This window comes from Jaculus jaculus, chromosome 7 (genome assembly GCF_020740685.1).
Source record: "Jaculus jaculus isolate mJacJac1 chromosome 7, mJacJac1.mat.Y.cur, whole genome shotgun sequence".
NCBI lineage: Eukaryota > Metazoa > Chordata > Mammalia > Rodentia > Dipodidae > Jaculus > Jaculus jaculus.
Window position 1 is genome coordinate 137,125,603 of NC_059108.1, and position 18,379 is coordinate 137,143,981.

Here is an 18,379-nt window from a genome sequence, read left to right on the forward strand (position 1 = left end):
ATTCACCATGTAGTCTCACGGTGGCCACAAATTCACTGCGATCCTCCTTCCTCTGCCTCCCGAGTGTGGGGATCACAGGCGTGTGCCACCACACCTGGCTCTCATTGACCCTGTTTAATTCCTGCTTATGTGAGGTGGCAAGAGCTGTCCTAGTTGGATGCCCTTTCAGACTCTCAAGCACACAGTGAGCTGAGGTCTCTGGCTTACTCCTCACCTCGAGGAAGCAGATGTATCTCAGGGACTTTTGAGTCTGCAAAGCTATGTCCATAGCAACTGGAGTTTTCTGTGTCATCAGAAGGGTCGGGAGGAAGGGGTGATGGGTTTCATTGCAGAAGTGTGACTAAAATGTTTGAGAAACTGCTTGACAGGTACTCCTGGGGAAATATCCAACCCCAGACTAATTCTTGGAGGACTCATATTTTAAACTAAAAAGTAGTGTGATCAGTTTTATTATTATAGAAAAACTCAACAAGGATCTAATTCTTCTACATTTTATTGACTCTGGTATAAAGTTAACCTTTGTAATTCTCTCTACATGTGTGCCTTTTTTTCTGAATGATTATGTAAGATAACTGATTGGTATTACAGGCTTTGAATACCAGCAGTTAATCCAAAGCAAGGCTCATGACTGCTCCATGAGCCTCTGCTCAGATAAAGTCATTTGGATTTTCTGTTCCTCAGTATCATCATTTTTTAAAAGAAGAAAACAATAACTTCCATTTATGCCTTGTACAATGGTCAATTAGAACAAATGTGAGACAGAAGAAAGTGTTTGAAAAGCTCTTATAAACTCTGACAAGTAAGGTACTATTGTCATCATTAACCCCATCATTAAATCTTTCCCAGCAGTAAGCATTTGATTATTTCTTCCATTTGAAAATTAAATAAAGGCTAGGAATTAGGAATGTATGAGACTATGGTGTTTTGTTGCTATGAAAAATGAAACACAAACAAACAACCATTGCAAATCTTTTCTTCCAATTGTACAAATACCGAGATACATTTTTGTTGTCTTTTTTAAACAGTGAAACGTCTCTGAAGAACTGGTTTTCATCACTCTTTCTTCTTTTCTCTAATTCTTCCCTTCCCATTCTCTCTTGAGCCTGAACCAGTTCCTAATCCAGCATTCCACTGGCCCCATTCTTGCCAGCATCTCTAGTGAGCCACAGCCAGTAAGCCAGCCATTCCTTAGTCCTGCCTCACCTCATCCATCTGCACGGTCATGCTGACCACTGGGTCCTCACTGAAACAGTTGCTCCACTTAGCCTCCACCAGTTCCTATGGCTGCACCCCAGTTGTCGGTGACAGACAAAATACACCCAATACTGTTTGCTGTGCATACTCACAGAATAAAGAAGACATCCGTGGAGTAAACTTTGGTCAGATCAGGGAACACTCTAAGTCCAGTGTTGAAAATGCCACTAAATTATATGAAAACAAGAAAGAGAAGATTTTAGGTAAGAAAATTAACACACAGGAAGTAGAATAAGGTCATGTTTGAAAACTTGGGTTCTGGAAGCAAGTCCCAACTCCGCCATAATATCTCAGTGACTATGGGCGAGTTCCAACCTTGGGATGAGATGATGTTCCTTCAAAGTGTAATCAGTTGAGTCAGCCAGAAGCAACATGTTCTCTGCTTAGAATGCTCAGGGATTGTCAGAACCTAGTGTGATTCCTAGCAATATGTGTGTGTGTGTGTGTGTGTGTGTGTGTGTGTGTGTGTGTGTGAGAGAGAGAGAGAGAGAGAGAGAGAGAGAGAGAGAGAGAGACCTATTCAGAAGCTATCGTATGTATATGTTCAAGTAAAAGGAGGATGGAAGAGGAACACATGACGAACCAATTCCAAGCCAGCCTTCCTCCTTCAAATCCTGTTTTTCAAATAATATTTTTATATTTTATTTATTTGAGAAAGAGGGTGAGAAGGAGAGAGAGAAAAAAAAAGAGTCAGAGAGGGAGAAGGAGGGAGAATGGGCATGCCAGGGCCTCTAGCCACTGTAAATGGACTCCAGGCTCATGTGCCATCTTGTACATCTGGCTTTACATGGGCACTGAGGAATTGAACTTGGGTCCTTAGGCCTTGCAGGCAAGCACCTTAACCACTGGTAATCTCTCTATCCCCTCTATTTTTAATTATTTTATTTTATTTATTTGAGAGAACGAGAGAGAGAAAGAGGCAGATGGAGAGAGAAGAGAGAATGGGCTTGCCAGGGCTCCAGCCTCTGCAAACACACTCCAGGCAAATGCACCACCTTATGCATCTGGCTTATGTGGGCCCTGGGGAATTGAACTGAGGTCCTTTGGCTTTGTAGGCAAACACCATAACCTATAAACCATCTCTCCAGCCCCCTCTATTTTTTTAGGTGAGGTCATTTTATTTATTTATTTATTTTTATTTTTTTATTGACAACTCTCATAATTGTAAACAATGTCCCATGGTAATTCCCTCCCTCCCCCCACTTTCCCCTTTGAAACTCCATTAGCCATTATATCCCCTCCCCCTCTCAATCAGTCTCTCTTTTATTTTGATGTCATGATCTTTTCCTCCTGTTATGATGGTCTTATGTAGGTAGTGTCAGGCACTGTGAGGTCATGGATATACAGGCCATTTTGTGTCTGGAGGAGCATGTTGTAAGGTGTCCTACCCTTCCTTTGGCAAAAGACACTGTGAATAGAGCAAAGAGGCAACCTGCAGAATGGGAGAAAATCTTTGCCAGCTATACATATAATAGAGGATTAATATCTAGGATATACAAAGAATTAAAAATATTAAATAATATATCAAACAGCCCCATTAAAATTGGCTATGGAACTAAATAGAGACTTCTTAAAAGAAGAAACATGGCATATAAATATCTAAAAAATGTTCTACATCCCTAGTCATCAGGGAAATGCAGATTAAAACTACACTGAGATTCCATCTCACTCCTGTCAGATTGGCTACTATCATGAAAACAAATGATCATAAATGCTGGCTAGGATATGGAAAAAGAGGAACACTTCTACACTGTTGGTGGGAATGCAATCTGGTCCAGCCATTGTGGAAATCAGTGTGGAGGTTCCTGAGACAGCTAAAAATAGATCTACTATATGACCCAGCTATAGCACTCCTAAGCATATATTCTAAGGACTTGTCTCATTACCTTAGAGATACTTGCTCAATTATGTTTATTCACAATAGCTAGGAAATAGAACCAGCCTAGATGTCCCTCAACTGATGAGTGGATAATGAAGATGTGGCACATTTACACAATGGAGTTCTACCCAGTGGTAAAGAAAAATGAAGTTATAAAATTTGTAAGAAAATGGATGGATCTGGAAAGGATTATACTAAGTGAGGTAACTCAGGCCCAGAAACCCCTCTATTTTTAAAAAATTATTTATGTATTTTATTTGAGAGCAAGAAAGAGAAAGAGGCTTATTTATAGAAAGAGAGAATGGGCACACCAGGGCCTCCAGCCTCTGCAAAGAAACTCCTGACACGTGCCACTGTGTACATCTGGCTTATGTGTGTAATGGGGAATCAAACCTGGGTCTTAAGGCTTTGCAGGCAAGCATTGTAACCACTAAACCATCTTGTCAGCCTCCTCTATATTTTATTGTATTGTTCTTTAGCTAAGGATGACTTTCTTGCAGCAGTGACCCAAGAGCATGCAGCAGTACCATTGAGACAATGTCTAGAAAGGAAAGGAATCTGAGAGACAGTGTCTTTCCCCCGAAAAGCTTGTGCCATATAGTAAAAAAGGAGCAAAAAAGTGAAGATTAAAAGCTGTGCATAAAATATCACCAACACAAAACCCTAAGTCTTCAGATGCCCCAGGTTGAGTTGGTATCATATTTGCTGTAGCTACTAGAATGTAGCTATGGAATTAAAAAAAAAAGAAAGGGCTGGAGATATGGCTTAGGGGTTAAGCCCTTACCTATGAAGCCTAAGGACCCCGGTTCGAGGCTTGATTCCCCAGTACCCATGTTAGCCAGATGCACAAGGGGGCGCACGCGTCTGGAGTTCGTTTGCAGTGTGCAGTGGCTGGAGGCCCTGGCGCGCCCATTCTCTCTCTCTCTCTGCCTCTTTCTCTCTCTGACACTCTCAAATAAATAAAAACAAACAAAAAATATTTAAAAAAAAAAAGAAAAAAAAGGGGGCAGACATGGTGCTGGGCATCTTTAATCCCAGCACTCAGGAGTCAGAGGTAGAGTCATTTGAAACCACAGAGTGTGATCCAGGTCAGTCTGGGCTTAGAGTGAACCCGTACCTTGAAAAAAAACTAAAAGGTCTGCTCATATAAAACGATTCTAGTGTCACTGACACGTGTTCAAAGGCAACATTCTGCCTTGACTCCTAGAGAGGAAGGCGTATGGTTTCAACAGGCAGCAGGGGCCAGAGAAGTCAAAATGAGCCAATGGGTATTCCAGATAACAAAGGTGAGCAGCAGCACTCCGTGGAGTGTGTTTGAAGCCCAGTGAGCCAACTAGTTCCACGGCGGAGGAGTTCATGAGCAAGAGAAGGAAGAAAAGACCAGAGCCGTGTGAGGGCCGTTACGGCAGAGGGCTGGCAAAGTCAGGTTCGATTTGAGTCAAGACCTCTCTACTCTTTAAACTCCAAGCATCCCAGGCTTCTTAGATGTCTCTTCTGAACCACCTGCCTGGCCATCCAGAAAAGGGGTGATTGCAGGGTAACTGACTTGTCCCATGAATTTCGTGTGTTCTCCAGATGTCTTTCAATTACATGACCCTACCGTCCCTGGCATCTCCCCCTCCACCTTTTAAAATGGAACTATTTGTAGCTCCCCAAGTGAGCCCCATGGTCTTATGTCCCAGTGTGTGTGTGTGTGTGTGTGTGTGTGTGTGTGCGCGCGCACACGCGTGCATTCCTGTGCTTGAGTTCGGGTGCACGTGTCACAGTGTGTGTGCGGAGGTTAGAGGGCAGCTTCTGGCATCCGTCTGCTGTTCACCCTCTTTGCGGCAGGGTCTTGTTCGCAGCCGCGGTCACGGGGCTAGCTGGAGAGACATTGTCCCGCTTTCTGTGGGTGCACTGGGTCATCGACACTCGTGCCACTGTGTCTGCTTTCACAGGGGTTCTGGGATTCGAACTCAGACACCCTTGCACAGCGAGTGCTTTATCCGCCAAACCATTTCCCTTGTCCTCATGCTCCTGTCTTTATCATGGTACTCAATTCCTTCGTATTCCTCTTCTGCCCTGGTGCCTTCTTTTCCTAGATAAATCCTATTCATCCTTAAAAATTAGCTCATAAACTGTCTACAGTTATATACTTTTACTTAAATTAAAGGCCTGGATAGAAATGAACTGGAATATTGATGGTGATGATTTCTAGGCTTCGGGATTAAGGTTGGTCTTTATTTTCTTCATGCTGCTTCTGTTTCATAATTGTCAGAATGCGTTAAGCAGGAAAGGAAGTTGTTCTGCTGGTGTCTAGAAGGGCCTGCAGGCCAATACACAGGCCATCAGACACCAGTTTGCCTGATGTTCTGACTACGTGCCGGGAAATAAAGATGAAATGGAGAAGCAAGATGCCCTGGCCTCTTCCCACGTGGAGCTAATGCCCAGTTTGTAAGGCATTGCCAAAGCAAGGCAGAAGAATCATCTTTCATTTTTGTCTCTCCCCACCCCAAGAAATTAAATTTAATTCTTTATAGTTTTTGCTGTCCTCTAATATTATTTCTAATATATACGAATAGAGCAATATTGAATTTGCAAATAAGATGAACTAATTGGCTCTCTGAATTTTGCTGTTTTGTCCTGTGATGCCACACTTAAAGGCTTTGTGCCCGTCACAGCACTTCTTCCTGAATGTCTCTGGGAGCAGGAGTCGCGTCCCAGCATGACGACGTACTGAATTTTTCGGATACGCTTTGAGTATGGGAGCCACATCACCTGATACCCTGCCTGCCAGGAAGAGAGGGGAAGTCACAAGAAGTGAATTGGCCAAGCCATACAGCATTCCACTGACAGCGGGATCATCCTAGGGTTATTCCCGGCAGACAAGAGCACCAAACTCATGAAAAGACCAAAGTCCTCAAGGACGAGGAGTTGATACTCACAGGAACTTCAGGAGGGGGAGCTCTTCCAGGGCATCGGGGTCTATGTAAGTTAAGCTCCTGGTGTTCCGTATTTCTCTGTAGAGTGACAAGGGGCATAATCAGCAAAGTGCACTCATTCCTGTTTTTACCTAAAGATGAAACTTCAATCATGTTTCATGAGGAAGCTATGCACTTACGAGGTGGAGCAGGGATGGTTGCTACCAGGAGTCCCCCATTAACCACAAACTACTTCTGGCTCCTGAATAGGACAGGATTTCTACTCAGAAACCTTGCTTGTATCAAGGACTCGATCTCAGGCCATTTGTAGTTATGACTTCTTTTCTCCCAATTGTAGTTTCAGAGTTTTGATTGCTTGTAATTGTCTCTCTTTTTTTAAATCCCTGTTAGATTTTGATAGAAAAGAAAAATCTCTCCATTGGTTTGGTGGCAGCTGAGGACAGCCGTTTTTATTACTAAGAATAACCAGTGACCTGGACAGGACAGAGTGCCACAGCAGGAGGCTGAGTGAATCATGACAGATGACAGTATTGCACAAAGGGCAGAGTGAGCTCTGCCACCTCTATTTCAGTTCAAAAGGATGGGCGAGACGTAACAGTTACCCTGAGGTTATTGTGTCGTGTCAATAACTTAAGACTTTAGCATGTGTGTTGTGATGTGTGTTGTGATGTGTGTTTCTATAACTTACATACATACTGCCATTTAGATATGTACTGACCAGGAATGTACAGGTAACATTAGTGACACAGGCAACTCTTACAAATGAACCATTACTGGTAAAATGAAATGAAGTATGTTTGGCACATGGAGATTGGCTAAAAGAGGTTAAAGGCATTCCCTGTGTTTAAAGAAAAACATAAGAACCAAGAAGACTGCAGCCTTTCTCTCTCTCTTTCCCCCTCCCCCCCCTTTTTTTTTCGTAGCCTTTCTTTTAAGCGACCTTTGTTCAGTCATCAGTAGTATTTTCTGGGAAGCTTAGAATCAGAATTTTGTAATATTTAAAAACATTAAAAAAAATTTTTTTGAGGTAAGTTCTTAATCTAGCCCAGGCTGACCTAGAACACACTATGTAATCTCAGGCTAGACTTGAACTCATGGCGATCCTCCTACCTCTGCCTCCAAAGTGCTGGGATTAAAGGCATGAGCCGCCAGGCCCAGACTAATTTTTAATTTATTTATTTGAGAGAAAGAGGTAGACAGAGAGAGAGAAAGAGAGACAGAGAGAAAGAGAAAGGGAGGGAGAATGGGTGTACTAGGGCCTCCAGCCACTGCAGGTGAACTCCAGATTCATGTGCCACCGTGTGTATCTGGCTTATGTGGTTCCTGGGGAATTGAACCAGGGTCCTTAGGCTTCAAAGTCAAGTGCCTTAACCACTGAGACATCTCTCCAGCTTCAGAACTTTGTAACTTTTAAAAGACATTTATCTGGCTGGGTGTGGTGGCACACTAGGGAGGCAGAGGTAGGAGGATCGCTGTGAGTTCGAGGCCACCCTGAGACTACATAGTGAATTCCAAGTCAGCCTGGGCTACAGTGAAACCCTACCTCAAAAAACAAACAAAAAAGACATTTATCTTATTTCAAAAATCTTTAAAGCTATATTTAAAAGATTTTATTTTCATTTATTTATTAGAGAGAGAGAGAGAGAGAGAGAGAGAGAGAGAGAAAAAACAGGTGCACTAGGGACTCTAGCCACTGCAAACAAACTCCAGACACATGTGCCACCTTGTGCATCTGGCTTACATGGGACCTGGAGAATTAAACCTGGGTCCTTAGGCTTCACAGGCCTGCACCTTAACCCCTAAGCCATCTCTCCAGCCCTTTTTTTTTTAAAGACTTGTTATTGACGACTTCTGGACATACTGACGCTGTACCATGATCACAATCCCTTCCCAGTGTCCTTGTTGCCCCATCCCAGCACTCTCTCCACTAAATCCCTTCTTCTTTCCAACTGCCGGAAAACTGTGGGGGCTGGAGAGATGGTCCAGCAGTCAAAAGTGCTTGCTTGCAAAACCTGATGACCTGAGTTTGTTCCCCCAGTACCCACATGAAGCCAGGGTCACAAAGTGATGCATGTGTCTGGAGTTCATGTCGTGTCCATTCTGTTTCTCTGTCTCTCTCTATCTCAAATAAACAAATAATTTTAAAAATTGTGTGTGTGTGTGTGTGTGTGTGTGTGAGAGAGAGAGAGAGAGAGAGAGAGAGAGAGAGAGAGAGAGAGGGAATCAATATTCCAGGGTGCCAGATGTATGTATCACGTTTTACATTTTTTCTGGTTTATTTATTTTTATTTATTTATTTATTTATTTATTTATTTATTTATTTATTTATTTATTTATTTATTAGAGACAGACAGAGGGAGGCAGGGGTGGAGAAAGCGCTAGGGCCTCTAGCCACTGCAAACAAACTCCAGACACATGGTCCACCATGTGTATCTGGCTTATGTGGGACCTGGAGAATCGAACCTGGGTCTTTAGGTTTGGCAGGCAAGTGCGTTACCCACTAAGCAATCTCTCCAGTCCTGTATCACTTTTTAAGTCTGGTTTTTCATAGATACTGGGGAATCAAACCCAGGCTGACAGACTTTGCAGGTAAGCACCTTTAACTGCTGAGCAACCTCCCTAGCCCTTAAGACACTTACTGAAGGAGTTTTTCATTATTAAAAATTCATTCATTGTATGTTCACAGTTCAATTTTTTAAGTAAATTTGTAAAATTACTGCAAATATGATCACAATCCATCCAGTCTTTTAAAAATTTTTATTATTTTTATTTAGTTATTTGAGAGTGACAGAGAGAGAGAGAAAGAAGCAGAGAAAGAGAGAATGGGTATACCAGGGCCTCCAGCCATTGCAAATAAACTCCAGATACATGTGCCACCTTGTGTATCTGGTTTACGTGGGTCTTGGGCAATCAAGCCTTGAACCGGGATCCTTAGGCTTCACAGGCAAGAACTTGACTGCTAAGCCATTGCTCTGGTCCACAATCCAGGTTTTTGTTTTTTTTTTTTTTTGGTTTTTTGAGGTAGGTTCTCACTCTGGTCCAGGCTGACCTGGAATTAACTCTGTAGTCTCAGGGTGGCCTTGAACTCACAGCGATCCTCCTATCTCTGCCTCCCGAGTGCTGGGATTAAAGGCATGTGCCACCATGCCTGACACAATCCAGTTTTAAAACTGATCATTTCTTTTTTTTTTAATAAATCTTTTTAAATTTTTCTTGTTCATTTTTTATTTGTTTATTTGAGAACGACAGACATAGAGAGAAAGACAGATGGAGGGAGAGAGAGAGAATGGGCATGTCAGGGCTTCCAGCCACTGCAAAAGAACTCCAGACGCATGTGCCCCCTGGTGCATCTGGCTAACGTGGGTCCTGGGGAACTGAGCCTCGAACCGGGGTCCTTAGGCTTCACAGGCAAGTGCTTAACCGCTAAGCCATCTCTCCAGCCCAAAACTGATAATTTCTTTTATGACAAAAGTAGACATATACTCATTTATAGTTGATATCTACTCTTCCTTCTCTCTCTCTCTCTCTCTCTCTTTTTTTTTTTTTTTTTTCCAGGTAGGGTCTCACTCTGGCTCAGGCTGACCTGGAATTCACTATGTAGTCTCAGGGTGGCCTTGAACTCACGGCGATCCTCCTACCTCTGCCTCCCAAGTGCTGGGATTAAAGGCGTGCGCCACCACGCCCGGCTTACTCTTCCTTCTCTAATGCCTAGACAGAACTAAAATTTTTCTTTTCTCCTTTTTTCCCTTCTCTCCCTTCTTTCCCCTTTCTGTTCTCTCCCTTCCCCTCCCCTCCTTTCCCTTCTCCTCTTCTCCCCTTCCTTCTTTTCCTTCCTCCCTCTTTCTCCTTCCTTCTAATGCTATGGAGTCAAACCCAGGACTTTGTGCATATTGAGTAATTGCTTGGTGACTAAGCTACAACCCTGTTTTTTTAAAAAAATATTTTATTTATTTATTTGAGAGGGAGGGAGGGAAAGAGAGAGAGAGAGAGAAAGAAGGATGGGGGGAGAGGGAGAGAATAGGTGCAACAGGGTCTCCAGCTACTGCAAAAAAAACTCAAGACACATGTGCCACCTTGTGCATCTGGCTTATGTGGGTATTGGGGAATTGAACCTTGGTACTTAGGCTTTGCAGGCAAGCGTCTTATCCACTAAGCCATCTCTCCAGCCCCTATGCCCCCTTTTTATGTCTCTAAACTTGCCTTATGTGGTCATTTCCTATAAATGGACACATGTAACCCCCAGCCTGTTCTGTGTTTCTTTTTTCTTTCAGCACCACTTCTGTGAGAAGAGGTTTGTCCAGGTTGCAGCATGTGTCTGACTCTCCTCACTGGTGAGTGGTCAGGTGGACCCGAGATATACTCTTTGCTTTGTCCCATCAGGCCACGTTACTTTGGACCAGTTCCTTGACCTCTTTGAATTTTATGTCCCTCCTCTGTGAAATAGGGTCAGAAACTGTCCTTCCTTCACAAGCCTTTTGTGAGGACCAAATAATGTCTATGAGTGGAAAGCCTTCCATAAATCATGGTTGCATTGTTGTTATTCTCAAAGGTACAATGAAAATCTAGGGTGTCAAGGACTTGAAACTGTTGTGATATTTCTGCAAACCATGGAAGGTGAGATATTTCAACTAAGGACAGTGATGATGAAACAGACCTTGAAAAAGAGAGGAAATCAAGATTAGAAACCATCTAATCCCCCTCTTACCCTCCCATGTGACTTACTGTCTATTGGAATGTGACATTCCTGGCCCATTTGAATCATAAATCAGTATCTTACTCCAGGAGTCCCCTTGCCCAGGCATACAATTTAATGCTCATTATAAGAATTTCTTGAAAAAGAAACCATAGACATTTCAACAGAAGGAATCAATGATTTACAACCCCAGGTTCTTAGAACCTCTCACTTTAAAGTCTTCAGCTTGTTGTGTTCACTAATACTAAGATCTTAGATTATGACTCTTATCCTAGAAAGACACTAAGGTGGCCTTTAAGTTTCATCCTAATTTTATTTTATTTTAATATTTTGTATATTTATTTATTTATGAGGGAAAGAGAGAGAGAGAGAGAAAGAGACAGAGAGAGAGAGAGAGAGAGAGAATGGGCATACTAGGGCCTCTAGCCACTGCAAATGCACTCCAGACACATAGGCCACCTTGTGAACCTGGCTTTTACATGGGTACTAAGGAATTGAACCTGGGTCTTTTGGCTTAGTCGGCAAGCACCTTAACCACTATGCCATCTTGCCAGCTCTCATCCTATTTTTATTTTTTACTTTTTTGGTTTTTCGAGGTAGGGTCTCACTCTGGCTCAGGCTGACTAGAATTCACTATGTAGTCTCAGGGTGGCCTCGAACTCAACAGCGATTCTCCTACCTCTGCCTCCCAAGTGCTGGGATTAAAGGTGTGCACTACCACTCCCAGCTTTGCTAATTTTAAAACTGAAAGTTCCTTGTCTATGGAATTCCCTGTCCTGGACCAAATGGAGTTACCGGCCAGCTTCTCCTGGCGCCTCTGCCTTGTCTGTGCATTGTCAGGCAAGCAGCAAATTGCCAGAGGAAGTTGAAGCTGCAGTTAGATGGGAACTAGGAGAGCTTCGACATTATCTGAGTGTGCTTTGCCAGCTGGAAAATTGCTCCATCAAAGATCATTTTTGAACAAGGGGACTTCAGTGAGTGGCCTGAGAGGCCGTCATAATAAAAGAGGATGCAGCCTCCCTGGGGGAGCACTAGCTGCTCTCAACCATTGGTTATATAAGGCTGCCAGCTTACATGGATCACGAGGAGAAGAAAGGAGTGTGCAAGGAGAGAGGGGAAACACAAAAGAAGAGATAGGCTTCCTCTATGAGGCAGGTAGAAAAGGAAAATATAAAAATCAAAGGCACGCCACAAGCAGGGAACGATGATGCTTTCTGAAGTAAGACAGTTCAACACTTGCTCAAAGGTGATTTAAAAACAAATCTCTCAAGAAACAAAGGAGTGGAGTAGACCCACACGGCCAGTCGATAAGCCAAACGGAGAGGGAACATGAGTGGCCAGTATAAGCCTCTTAGAGACATTAAGGAAGGAGGGCAGAGAGCCTCTGACGGGAGAAGGGTGGGAGTCCGAAGAGGAAGGAGGTCTCCGCATGCCTGGGAGGGCGAGCTTGAGTCTCTGCAATTTGGAAGTAAGCAATTATGGTCCAAGAATGCAAGACGCTAACCAGCTATGCTTCCAGAAGGAAACGCCGTGTGTGTTCAGCCGGGCAAGTGGGAAGCTCTCCAGGGTGGGTTTAAAAACAGTGAGGGGGCCGGGGGCAGGCAGGGCACCAGCAGCCTCGTTGCCCCTGTGACTGCACAGAAGTGGCCGCGGGGGCCTCCTGCTCATCCTCCCGGACCGTGACGAGCACGAAAGTCATCTCACTTGTCTCAGGGCTGTTACGTGTTTTTGTCTTTGTCTATTTCTCATACTAATTTGCTGCCCAAGTAAATACAATAAGCATGGATAACATTCTTTAAATATAGAGCATACTGCTAATAGCAATTGCTTCTGGCACATGGATTTGGAAGCCAAGTACAATTTTTACTTTTTGATTTATTTTACCCCATAGACTGTCATAAATAGCATCCAGCTCACCTCAAACTTCAAAACCAAAGCAATCTATCTATCTATCTATCTATCTATCTATCTATCTATTCATATTCTGTATTTAAAAAATCTAGAATAAGCAGTGCCACAAGTCTTCTTAAGTATGCTTTTCTGCGGAGTTGAGCTATTTATCTGTGCTGGAGCAATATTTGAGTATCTTGACTGTTCTTCATTTTAATTTAATTTATTTATTAATTTGTAAGCAGAAAGAGAGAGAGAGAGAGAGACAGATAAAATGGGCATGCCAGGGCCTCCAGCTGCTGGAAACAAACTGCAACAAATTGTAAACAAATTGTAAAGATGAATGCAATACTTTGTGCATTTGGCTTTATGTGGGTACTGGGGCATCAAATCCTGGTCATTAAGCATTGCAGGAACATGCCTTAACCACTGAGCCATCTCTCCAGCCCTGAATGTTCCTGATTTTAAAAAGTTCAGCTGTGGAAAGTGGAAGGAAGAAAACAACTGAGTGAATTTTTTTTTTTCCTTTCTCAGTGGTGAAGATCAAACTCAGGCTCTGCCTATGCTAGACAAGTGCTCTGCCACCACGGAGGTACATCCTCAGCCTTTTGAGACAGGGTCTCCATGTATAGCTCTGGTTAGCCTCCAACTTGCACAGCCTTTGGGATGCTGGGATTATAGGCCTGTGCCAACACACAGGGCAGATAAAGACCCCACCTCTCTTGCTGTTAATGAGCTTTCCAGCTACCAGTTCCATCCATTACCCTACTCCCCCAGCACTTCGCACACCAATTATCTAGCAACTGTTAGATCAAGGCATCTGACTGTGACCTTCAGCCTTAGGGATGTTTGCCTACACTCTAAACCCCCCAAGTTCATGAGTAAAAGTCCAGAGCCAAACAACAACAATTAAAGGGTGATAATGAAACCAGAGGTAGGTAGCATTTCACCTGCAAAATAGGTAAGGAAAAGATGTAACAGTTTTCCTCACCCATCATAAAGGTCATAGTCAACATTTCTATAATAAAAAGCTGCTGGGGAAGAGGAAAACATAAGTGTGTATGATCAGGTTTCATATGACAGGGGAGCCTTCAGAAATGCAGGGGAAGCTGTCCGTTTTAATATTTAGAGCCCATGCAGGATGGAGACCACGTAGGAATGTGGTTGGACAAGACTGGTGTCATCTGTGACATGACTGGTATGATCTGCAGGCTATATATTGAGGGCACAACCCCAGCAAAACCAGTGCATTGCGATTGCCCTTGCCCTAGACTTCTCTGTATAGTATTCTTTCCTCCCAGACATAGCACGGAGCACCTCAGGGACAAGGGTGTTATGATCTGCTACCAGACCGGATAAGCCAAGGCTTTTTTCTTTCTTTTTTTTTTTTTTTTAAATGGCCAATTATGAAACAAGGTTGGAGGAAGGTTAGAATATCTGTAGGTTTTATAGCTATCTTTGGGAGAGAGGGATTCTAGCTTCTGTGACCCATCTTGGGGAACGAGTCCTGGAGGCTAAGCTTGCCTTAGGAGAGCAGAAGAGACAGATGGTGGACAACTTGCTGCTGAGGCCTTCAAAGGACATGGCAAAGCATCAGCCTCTAGGGTGTCATTTCTCTGACCTCCCGAAGAGCCAAGGGAAGTGAAGATACTTTATTTTGGCATTTGAAGTTGAACTTTTATCCCACTCTGCACCTGTCTTGCTGGCACAGCACAAATCCCCAGCAGTAGATACATTGCATTAATCGTACACATGCTGTCTTCATATATTCTCTGCTATTCTCTTCTGTTTAACAAGGCTGACACGTTGGCCATATTAATTTCCCTGCCACCCCTGCATATGGAACTGGCAACTCTAATTCCTCTTTGTCTTTTCTTTAGACAGGGTAAATCCACACTCTTTCAAGTATAAACTGCTTTGATGATTAGCTGTTAGAAACAATCCCCAGACGTCCTCTCTTTAAACTCCCTAACTTGCCTACAACCTTGACAGTAGATTGATACACCTTTCCTGAGATATACTCGCTTTAAGTTCATTAATTAGTTACTTCTATTTGAACCTTCCCTCAAAGCCTTGAGAAAGGACAGATGAACTTTCTCTAGGGAAAAGACAAGCACCTCTTCCGGGCTGTGTGATTCTCTGCCTGGAGTTTTCACCCTGCGAGGCAGCTCAAAGATAGTTTTGTTTATCTATGAGATTTCTTTTCTGTGACTATGTCAATTTCGGAACAGTATGTGGCAAGGAGATTGACTTATAATGAAATATCTGAACAGAAGAGTGGAAATCCTAGCTGGCATGCTAGGATTTTTTGAAGAAATACAAATGTAGTAATGTGTAATAGCTGTGTGGTGGTTTGAGTCAGGTGTCCCCATAAACTCATGTGTTTTGAATTCTTGGTTCATGCTGTTTGGGAGGTGGGGTATTACTGAAGGAGGTGTGCTGATGGGGGTGAGCCGTGGGGTGTTATAGCAAGCTTCCCTTTGCCAGATCCTGGCTCACACTCCAGTTGCTGTTTCCACTTGTTGTGGCAGAGGTGATGTTCAGCCTCTGCTCATGCCATGTTTTCCCCCTGTTATCATGGAGCTTCACTTTGGGCTGTAAGCCAGAATAAGTCATTTCCTCCCATCAGCTGCTTTTGGTCAGGTGCATCCCAGCAATGAGGAGGTGACTACAACAGGCTGGGTGTTTATACAGAAGATTGAACAAGAATATTAGCAAAAGGGGCTGGAGAAGTGGCTCAGCATTTGGGGCACTTGTCTGCAAAGCCTAAAGACCCAGGTTTAGTTCCCCAGTACCCACATAAAGCCAGCCCAAGGTGGCATATGTGTCTGAAGTTTGTTTGCAGTGGCTGGAGGCCCTGGTACACCTATTCTCCCCTTCCTCCCTCTCTCTTTCAAATAAATTATGTTTTAAAAAATTAAAAAGAATAGTAGTTAAAATCCTAGGTCATAGTCACTCCCAAGCATCAACCAATTTGACTAGAAAATATTTTTTTTTGAGGTAGGGTCTCATCATAGCTCAGGCTAACCTGTAATTCACTGTGTATTCTCAGGCTAGCCTCAAGCTCACAGCAATCCACTTACCTCTAGTGCCTGAGTACTGGGATGGGATGAAAGGCATGTTGTTACCACACCCTGCATGATTTTCAGTTTTTTAATTATGTGTGTGTATGTATGTGTGCATATGTGAATGTGTGTGTGTGAATACGGGTGCATATGTGGAGAGCTGAGGACAACTTCAGGGTGTTTGCACCTTGCTTGCTCCAAGAGGTTCTGCCTTGCTTGAGACATGGTCTCTTTCAGTGTGTTTACGGCTGTGTATATACAAGTCTAGCTGTCCTGGGAGCTTCTAGATTCTCCTGGCTTTATCTCTCATTGCCATAGGCTCATTGGAATGACAGACATGGATGCCACATTGAGTCCAGCTTTACATGGGTACTGCGGAACTGAACTCAGGCTGACAGGCTTGCAAACAAGTGCCTTTTACTGCTAAGGCAACTGGGTAGCCCTGTGGACTAATTTTAAGCAGATATCGTTCACAACAATGGGAACAGCTCAGTTTAGGTTAAAGGCTTGGTTCACAGGGTGTCACTATTAGAAGGGACTGTGGATCTTTAGGAGATGGGGCTAGTATAAGGTTATTGTGTTCACACTCTTTTTTTTTTTTTCCTTTGAGAAAAGAGAGAGAGAGAGAGAGAGAGGGAGAGAATTGGCATGCCAGGGCCTCAGCCACTACAATCAATCTCCAGATGCTTGTGCCACCTAGTGGGCATGTGCGACCTTGCACTTGCCTCACCTTGTGTGTCTGGTTTACATGGGATTGGGAGAGTGGAACAGGGGTCCATAGGCTTTGCAGGCCTTAACTGCTAAGACTTCTCTCCAGCCCTGACTTTACACTCTCAAATAGGACCATGGGATTCAGGCCTTTTCCTGACTCCTTGTTTTCTGGTGCGCAAAATGAGCAGTCAATACCCTGCACCTGCTCCCACCATGATGTGTTGCTTCATTGATGTCCTAAAACCATGCTCCCCACCCCCGTCTTAGATGGGAATTTCCCGAACTCTGAGCCAAAATGAACCTTTCCTCTTTATAATTTAATGATCAGATATTTTTACTAATAAGAAGCTCACTCAAAATAATATAATGTAAAACTTCACATAGATCATAATGTAGTAGAGAAATAAAAACAGAAAACCAAGTCCAAAGCTGGAGTTATTAATCCCATTCCGGTAGAACCTCAGTCACATTCTTCTCCCTTAATCAAAGCTAGTGAGCTTTGTAGAGTCTTGCCCCAAGTTTGGAATCAGGTAAGTCCTCGGTATACACTACTGACCTGGTATACATTATAGTCACTGACATGCAGACCAACAAAGGCAGCAGAGACTGAACAGGAACAGAAACAGTCATAGAAAACAGTTGAGAAACAGGACTTCTTATGTTGTCGTTAACTTCCCAAACGCGGACATGCGAAGTAATGAGGACGGATTAATGTAACAGTGAGAACAAGCTAAGAATCTAATCACGCACAGCTGTGACCCAGCAACCGCAGAGCCCCGCAATGACCCACCCGGGGAGGCTGGGCTTCGAGCACTCTGCGAGGTTCCTTATACTTACAGGTGAGTCATTTTACTCAAGTTGTAGAAGGAATGCGAGTCCAGACGCTGCAGAGTTGCATCTATAGATAAGTAGCTGACCATTCAAAAAATATCAGAAAAGGTAGAAAGTTAGTAGTGAACTACAAACATACCACTTTTTGTTGTTGTTGTTGTTGTTGTTGTTGTTGTTTTGGTTTTTCGAGGTAAGGTCTTGCTCTAGTCCAGGGTACTCCCAGGCTGGCCTCAAACTCACAGCCATTCTCCTACCTCAGCCTCCCAAGTGCTGGGGTTAAAGGCCATGCACCACCATACTTAGCCAAGCATACTATTTTTTTTCTCATTTATTGATTTAATTTTTATTTATTTATTTGTTAGAGAGAGAGAGAGAGAGAAGGATGCACTAGGGCTTCCAGCGCCTGCAAATGAACTACAGATGCATGTACCACATGTGCTTCTGGTTTATGTGGGCTCTGGGGAAAATCGAACCTGCATCCTTAAATGTCTTTCTTAGTTCTTGGCTTGTCCTAGATGCTCAACAAATATGTGCTCAGGGCCGGGCGTGGTGGCGCATGCCTTTAGTTCCAGCTCTCGGGAGACAGAGGTAGGAAGATCACCGTGAGTTGAAAGTCACCCCAAGACTATATAGTGAATTCCAGGTCAGCCTGGACTAGAGTGAGACTGTACCTTGAAAAACCAAAAACAAACAAACAAACAAACAAACAAACAAACAAATATGTGCTCAGTGAATGTGCAAATGAATGGATGAGTAGATAAATCACTCAAAATAGCATGAAAAAGCATTAGAGCCAGGTATGGTGGTGCATGCCTTTAATCCCAGCACTTGGGAGGCAGAGGTAGGAGGATTGCTGTGAGTTCAAGGCCACCCTGAGACCACAGAGTGAATTCTAGGTCAGTCTGGGCCAGAGTGAGACCCTACCATGAAAAAACAAAAAATAAAAAATAAAAAAATAAAAGCATCAGAATGAATAAGAAGCATTTTAACATAGTACCTAATTGCATGCAATGAGTAAGGTAGTTTCACAGGAGATGAAGAGAAAAAATCACAATCCTTTGGTGGGACATTCCATGGGGTGTTGGCTACATGTTCTCTCCAAACCTATATTTTTGATCTTGAATGAGGCCAAAAA

General features: G+C 43.3%; 1 protein-coding gene across 2 annotated transcripts in view; it reads right to left on the minus strand.

The window, feature by feature from the left end:
• The window catches only part of Tshr (thyroid stimulating hormone receptor), a 126,224-nt gene that overhangs the window by 40,816 nt on the left and 67,029 nt on the right, over positions 1-18,379 (minus strand). For both annotated transcript variants that reach the window (XM_004649366.2, XM_045154535.1), the window contains exons 3-5: positions 17,251-17,325; positions 6,058-6,132; positions 1,347-1,421 (exon numbers count right to left, since the gene is read on the minus strand). In XM_004649366.2, coding sequence (XP_004649423.2) covers positions 1,347-1,421; positions 6,058-6,132; positions 17,251-17,325 — 225 coding nt within the window. The remainder of the gene's footprint in view (positions 1-1,346; positions 1,422-6,057; positions 6,133-17,250; positions 17,326-18,379) is intronic.